Source organism: Rhinolophus ferrumequinum, chromosome 4 (genome assembly GCF_004115265.2).
Source record: "Rhinolophus ferrumequinum isolate MPI-CBG mRhiFer1 chromosome 4, mRhiFer1_v1.p, whole genome shotgun sequence".
Classification (NCBI taxonomy): domain Eukaryota; kingdom Metazoa; phylum Chordata; class Mammalia; order Chiroptera; family Rhinolophidae; genus Rhinolophus; species Rhinolophus ferrumequinum.
Window position 1 is genome coordinate 99,763,791 of NC_046287.1, and position 7,449 is coordinate 99,771,239.

General features: G+C 43.7%; 1 protein-coding gene across 1 annotated transcript; it reads left to right on the forward strand.

Moving 5' to 3' along the window:
* The first annotated feature begins 1,905 nt into the window (after positions 1 to 1,905).
* On the forward strand, positions 1,906 to 3,662 carry LOC117021743 (elongation factor 1-alpha 1). The gene has a single exon (XM_033105059.1). It carries the CDS (start codon positions 1,968 to 1,970, stop codon positions 3,354 to 3,356), a length of 1,389 nt encoding a protein of 462 aa, XP_032960950.1. The 5' UTR covers positions 1,906 to 1,967; the 3' UTR covers positions 3,357 to 3,662.
* Positions 3,663 to 7,449: the final 3,787 nt, after the last annotated feature.

Consider the following 7,449-nt stretch of genomic DNA (forward strand, 5'->3'; position numbering starts at 1 on the left):
AGAGAATACCTGGACGTTTAAATCCATCAAAAAGGAGTAAATGAGCATTTCACATACATCTATCAAGAAGAAATGCCCCTTCTCCCCATCATTGTGGGGCTTTGTCAGTCGCCTGTCGAATGAATGTCCGCGTAAGTGTTTATTAATCGCTCTCATACTCACTGATGGGCCTGAACATTTTGCTCCTCTGTGTCTCTGACACGCACCAAGTATGCGTGGGTTTCTTCTGTCTGTCTCTTGAGCACAGTTGCTTACTTTGTTAAAGTTAATTTCCACTCATTTCTGGCTTTGATGGGAAGATTCCTTTATCAATTCAATTCATGTGTGTTGTCTGCAATCAAAGCAATATTGTCTGCTAATGTGAGCTACATTCCATGCTCTCCTCCATTTTATGCTAACGCCGTCTTTCCTAGTCCTGCACTGGAGAATTTGGGGACGAGGCAGTCTTGCTGGCCCTCAAAGACAGGCCGCAGGGAGTAGCTGAACCCACAGACATTTCCCCCTCCCAGAATTCCCTTGCTTAGAGAAGCGATGAGCTGCTCTTTTTCCCAGAGATTATCTGAATTGAAAAACAAGTCAGTGGAAAAAAGAAGGTAATGGGGGACATGTAATGGCAAATTGGTATTCCTACCACTATCTGTACGATCAGGTCTTATTCTGAAATTCAACACTCTTTACACCCTGGGCCCTTGCAACAGGCTCTCCCTTCTACATTATTCCGCTGTCCTCCACAACAGTTTTTATATTTACAACACATTCTTTTGTGCATCGTCTCACACTGTCCTTCCAGCTTCTCTCTCTTCCCCATTTCATCCATCCATTTGCACCCCATTAATCAAAGTCCTATCCTTCCTAAAGGACCACATCAAGCCTCTCCTCCTCAGAGGGGCCTTCCACTAGAAAGTTCTGATGATGGTAAAGATGGTGACGATGATGATGGTGATAACTAGACAGCAAAAGAAAAAGGAAAAGGGTGAAGAAAGGAGGAGTAAAGCAAAAGAGAAATAAGAAGGGGAAAAATAATTATTTATCTCCTCCTTCCCCTAACAAAATGTCACGTATTCTCCAAAGAAAAAGGTTCTTTTGAACCTCTAGCTACTGCAATTATTGAAAGGAAAAGCATATATACTCATTACTAGAACCGCAGCATTACCAGCTAGAGCTCTTGTTTGTCTTGTTTAAATTTTCCTCTAATTTCTTTGTGACACAAGAGAGTTTCTCAGTGGTTCACACAGGAGCTGGTCACATCCTTGGCTAGATCAGGGAGAAGTCTGATCTCACTGGAATGTTCCAGTCACAAAGCTATCCTCATACTTGCCATAGCATCTCACGGAGAATGGAAAGGAAAGGAACCTGGTCTAGGGGTTCTTCCTAAAATGGGGGTCTGGCGGACTGAATCATTCCCAACAAGCTTCTGTTCAGAGTGTCTGGGACCTTCCACCCTGTTCTGTCCCTTCATGGTGACCAGAATGTTCATCCCCAGTCCTGAGAAGTAACTTCTGGAAGTGCTCCTCTCAGAACTGCCTTCTGACTGGTCCACCCCATTGTGCTGCGCTGTGCTCTTCTGGGATTCTTCTCAGACTCTGGCGTGGGAATTTGCCCTTCCTGTGCAACGCAGGTGGCTGGGCTCTGGGATTTGCATAGCACTTCCCATTTAACTGGTCTGTGCGTGTAATAATAGCTAACGTTTACTGAGTACTTCCTATGTGATAGACACAGTACTAAATGTTCAACTCTTCTAAGTCATTTCAATTCTATGAAGGAGGCATTATCAAACTCCATCATATTTTATAGAGATGACAACTGAGGATTAGAGAATTAAGCAACTTGCTCAAGATCCCAGCGCAGGTGTCTTCAGAGGCCCCTTTCTTAACAACTATGTTAAGAAAGCCTTATGTTGCTTTTTCGCAACGGGTTTGCCGCCAGAATACAGGTGTAGTGAAAACCACCGCTGAATCTAACCCAAAATGGGAAAGGAAAAGACACACATCAACATCGTCGTCATTGGACACGTAGATTCCGGCAAGTCTACCACTACTGGTCATCTGATCTACAAATGTGGTGGGATCGACAAAAGAACCATTGAAAAATTTGAGAAGGAGGCTGCTGAGATGGGAAAGGGCTCCTTCAAGTATGCCTGGGTCTTGGATAAACTGAAAGCTGAACGTGAGCGTGGGATCACCATTGATATCTCCCTGTGGAAATTCGAGACCAGCAAGTATTATGTGACCATCATCGATGCCCCAGGACACAGAGACTTTATCAAAAACATGATTACAGGCACATCTCAGGCTGACTGTGCTGTCCTGATTGTTGCTGCTGGTGTTGGTGAATTCGAAGCAGGTATCTCCAAGAATGGGCAGACCCGTGAGCATGCCCTTCTGGCTTACACACTGGGTGTGAAACAACTGATTGTTGGTGTTAACAAAATGGATTCCACTGAGCCGCCTTACAGCCAGAAGAGATACGAGGAAATCGTTAAGGAAGTCAGCACCTACATTAAGAAAATTGGCTACAACCCTGACACAGTCGCATTTGTGCCAATTTCTGGTTGGAATGGTGACAACATGCTGGAGCCAAGTGCTAACATGCCTTGGTTCAAGGGATGGAAAGTCACCCGTAAGGATGGCAGTGCCAGTGGAACCACACTGCTTGAAGCTCTGGATTGCATCCTGCCACCAACTCGTCCAACTGACAAGCCTTTGCGTCTGCCCCTCCAGGATGTCTACAAAATTGGTGGTATTGGCACTGTCCCTGTGGGCCGAGTGGAGACTGGTGTTCTCAAACCCGGCATGGTGGTCACCTTTGCTCCAGTCAATGTTACAACTGAAGTAAAGTCTGTTAAAATGCACCATGAAGCTTTGAGTGAAGCTCTTCCTGGGGACAATGTGGGCTTCAATGTCAAGAATGTGTCTGTCAAAGATGTTCGTCGTGGCAATGTGGCTGGTGACAGCAAAAATGACCCACCAATGGAGGCAGCTGGCTTCACTGCTCAGGTGATTATCCTGAACCATCCAGGCCAAATCAGTGCCGGATATGCACCTGTGCTTGATTGTCACACAGCTCACATTGCTTGCAAATTTGCTGAGCTGAAGGAGAAGATTGATCGTCGTTCAGGGAAAAAGCTGGAAGATGGCCCCAAGTTTTTGAAATCTGGTGATGCTGCCATCGTTGACATGGTTCCTGGCAAACCCATGTGTGTTGAGAGCTTCTCTGACTACCCTCCTCTTGGTCGTTTTGCTGTTCGTGACATGAGACAGACAGTTGCCGTGGGTGTCATCAAAGCAGTGGACAAGAAGGCAGCTGGAGCTGGCAAGGTCACCAAGTCTGCCCAGAAAGCTCAGAAGGCTAAATGAATATTATCCCTTATACCTGCCACCCCAGTCTTAATCAGTGGTGGAAGAACGGTCTCAGAACTGTTTGTCTCAATTGGCCATTTAAGTGTAATAGTAAAAGACTGGTTAATGATTACAATGCATCGTAAAACCTTCAGAAGGAAAGGAGAATGTTTTGTGGACCATTTGTTTTTTTGTGTGGCAGTTTTTAAGTTATTAGTTTTTAAAATCAGTACTTTTTAATGGAAACAACTTGACCAAAAATCTGTCACAGAATTTTGAGACCCATTAAAACAAAGTTTAATGAGAAAAAAAAAAAAAAAAAAAGAAAGCCTTATGTTAAGGCTTATGTTAAGAACAACTAAGTTAACATATGTTAACTATGTTATCCTGTTCCAATGAACTCAATGAATATTTGTTCAAAGGATTAGAACAAGAGTGGCAGAAATTGCTGATTTCCCCCATTACCCACTCTTCCTCTCTTCTTAGTAATAACCACCGCCGTCAGCCAAGATTTTCAGCTGAGCTTCTGCCCATTTGCCCAGTTCCTTCTCTATGTCTATGTTTCCAAATCTGTGGAATAGTGATAATAATAGTACCTATCTCACACGTTCCTTAAGTCTGTGGGCTTCTAGCCAAGTACATTACTAACCAAAAATAGTCCAAACCTATAATATCTGACCAATAAAATACATATTTTTAATTCCTAACTTGCAGCTTATTGATTATGGGGATTAAATAAGTTGGTACATGTGCCTGGCACATAACAAATACTAACTTCTGACCAATTGATTTAATTAAACCAAATACTATTCTACAAATCTCTCTCAGCAAAGAATCGAGCAACTTCAGATAAATCTCCACCCTTCAAACTCTCCATCATAAAACAGAATTACAACATATTTTAACAATAAAATGAACTACTGGTTAGGAATACAAAGTCAGTATTTTATCAGTTGGATATTATAGTTTGAGATAGTTTTTGGTTAGTAATCTACTTGACTTGATTTTTAAATATTTTAGAAACTATCCTCTCATCAATCAGCTGCCACCTAAAGAAATATTCACTGGGGAGCATCTGTTCCCACCATCATCTTCCAGAAGCTCTTGTATAAATCAAATCAACAGACCAGCCTCTGTCTCTGAAGGAAGCCAGCCCGACGAAGCCACTTGCCACAGAATTCAGCCCTGCTAGGGCTAAGTGTGAGACCAACTTTTGCGTCCATCACAGAATCCAGAAAGAGGCCTGGAAAGTGGAGGTGGATAATCTTAGACCCTGCCCCATCAATGATGTCTGAGGTTGGGGTGGGGACCAGTAAGGCAGCGTCTGCACTCCGTCTGGCAAGTGGCCACTTGCCAGAGTGCACTCATGGAAGTGAAGTTCCTGCAGGGTCAGGAGACTTATCAAAGGTCTTAATACAAGACTGAAAGTTGGAAAGACCTCTCAGGTTGTTCCTAATCTGTGCTTTGATCTTTAATAAGTACTGAAAGCTTAGGGAAGTGTTTGTGTCTGCGGTACAAACCAGACAAGATAGGAGGGATATGATAAAAAGCGATATGTCCAGGATAGAACTAGCTAAGCTTAGCTCTCAGGCTTTAGCTGGTATGAACAGCTGCGTGGGGTTAGCTTCCACTTCATAACTAGAGAAGTAGAAGAAAGTGACTTTTCTTAGGGATTCAGTTTATTCACTAACTCTGCACTGTTAGCTGGAAATAGGACTTCTGTCCGAGACACAGGGTCTAGTCAGAGTAGACCCACTAAAAAACCATTCTCTGTAGATTCTAACTGTTCAATTTTCTTTCCTTTTTATAATGGTCGGCTATCCTGGAGACATTAGCCTGGCACTCCAAAATGACACAGGGACCTGTGCAGTTACAATTACTCAAGTAATGATGACAGATGCAGTGCTTTTCATAAGAATTAAGAACCAGGATTCTTGGGGGTGGCCGGTTAGCTCAGTTGGTTAGAACGCAATCCCCCACATGGGCCAGTGTGAGTAGCGCTCCCCACAACAAGATTGAAACAACTACTTGACTTGGAGCTGATGGGTCCTGGAAAAAATAAATAAAAGGTGTTTTTTTAAATGTACCTGATTACAAAAAAAGAAAAGAACTAGGGTCTTTGAGGACAAGGGGCACTAGCCAAATAATGAAGATATTTCCACGACTGCAAAACGACATGGTCCCAGAATCTGTTGTTTTTTCATCAGCCTCTCTATGCCAAGTAGGATAAAAATACTCAGCTCCGCTCCAGGACCGAGAGCATCCCTAAGAAAACCCCAGGGCAGCTCCTGCAAGAATCAAGGTCTTTTGGCAGTAGCCTTCTCTGGGAACTCCTCCCTTCCTCTCACCCCTGCCTCTCTTCTGAAATGTAATGAGGACACAGCCATCCTCAATCGCCTGTTCACTGTGACTCTGAGAAATTGATAACCAAAGAACTTTGCTGAACAAAACTGGAGCTTGGCTGTGTTGGTTGGGGTCAGAGTGGGGGTGACGGTCATAAAACCTTCAGGACTTTGTAAACCGAACCAGTCTGCTCTGTATGACATACCACAGAATTTCAGCTTTAAATAAGTCCTCTGCTCTTTCTCTTTCAGGGGCTTACCCTTGCTTTCTTGGGTGTTTTTAAGCCAAAGATTTTCAGAAAATGGAAGGTTAGGGGAGGGGATGTGTCCTGGGTCTGCCCTGGTAAAAATGGGGAAAGAAATGTGTGTAGCATGGAAAGGACTAAGCAGCCAAAGAGGTCTCACCATCTGCGGGTTTATTGATTTATGCTGCCACCTGGCTGATCTTCGAGCTGAAGGCTCCTGCTGGCAGAGAAAGGAAGACACAGGCAAGACAGGGAACATTTACACTGGAAGACCTCAAAATCAAGTCTCCTAGTAGGAGTCTCGCCTTAGACCACAGGCAACGAAGTTCAGCCTCGTGACCCAAGAGTCACTGTCATGCATAAGGAGCACTCGGACTAATTCCAAAGACCAGGCTTAAAGGTTAGGTGTTCGCCCATCAATGGAAAGCTACTGAAGGTGAGAATGGTTTTGTCTGTTTCCAAACCACCATGTTTTCTTCTTCTTTAAATCCATAAACACTTCCTACTGAAATTTTTAGTGAACGTTCCACACTCATTTTCAAGGTCTCTCAGTAGGAGAACGCCCTCATCCCTGCAGAAATCACCTTTGCTTCCAGTGATGTCAGGTGGAAGAGAAAAGGGAAAGGTTTGAGGCTGGACAATCCATGCCAAGAGAGGGCCTCACCAAACTTCCTGCATCCTGTTACCCAGGAAAGAAAACACAGCTCGCATTTTCTGAGGGCACACACTGTCTTGGATCGTGTGCTTAGGGCTTCATGAATTCACAAGGAATAAACAGTGGTCCTGGAGCGAGATGTAGAAGGAGACAATACATCTACTCCAGGCCAAGCATAAGGATTAAGGAGAAAGCTCCCTGGAGAAGAAGCACATGGTGGGTGACATAGTGGGTGACAGCTAACACAATGGCCTGTGGGTACCTGTAAGGCAGCCCATGAAGGACTTTCAGGAAACCAGATGGGGAAGGAAGGCATTTTACAAGTGAGGTCAGAGGTCTGCAAAGTTCACATAGAAACTCTAGGTTGCTGATATTAATTGCCTTCACCTGTACGCATTGACCAGAAAATCTAGCGACCTTCAGGTCACATGTACATCACCTTTAATTTTTACACGGGAAGTGACTATAAGAAAGCTGGAGCCCTGAGAGCTTATGAATTCTCGCGATGCTTATCAAGATGCAGCTGTGATGGTTGAATAGAGGCAAAGAAGGGATAGCTCCTTTACAGCCACAAGCACTAATATTAAATATTTAGTAAATATATGTATAATGTGCAAAGTGCTTTGAGAAAGGTTGGTGATACCGGTAAGAGTAAGTCCTCATGCCTGCCCTTGAGGGCTTGTAATCTAGTTGGGAAAGAAGGAGAGGCTATCCCAGCAGCTATGACATGATTACCCTTGATGCCTTCATTTGACATGATTCTTATTATCTAGAAGGATCAGGGGTTGGGGACCATATTAGTTATGATTAGATACAGCTGCAAGTAATAGAAAACCCAAATAATAATAAAAAGGTAAATATTTATCTTC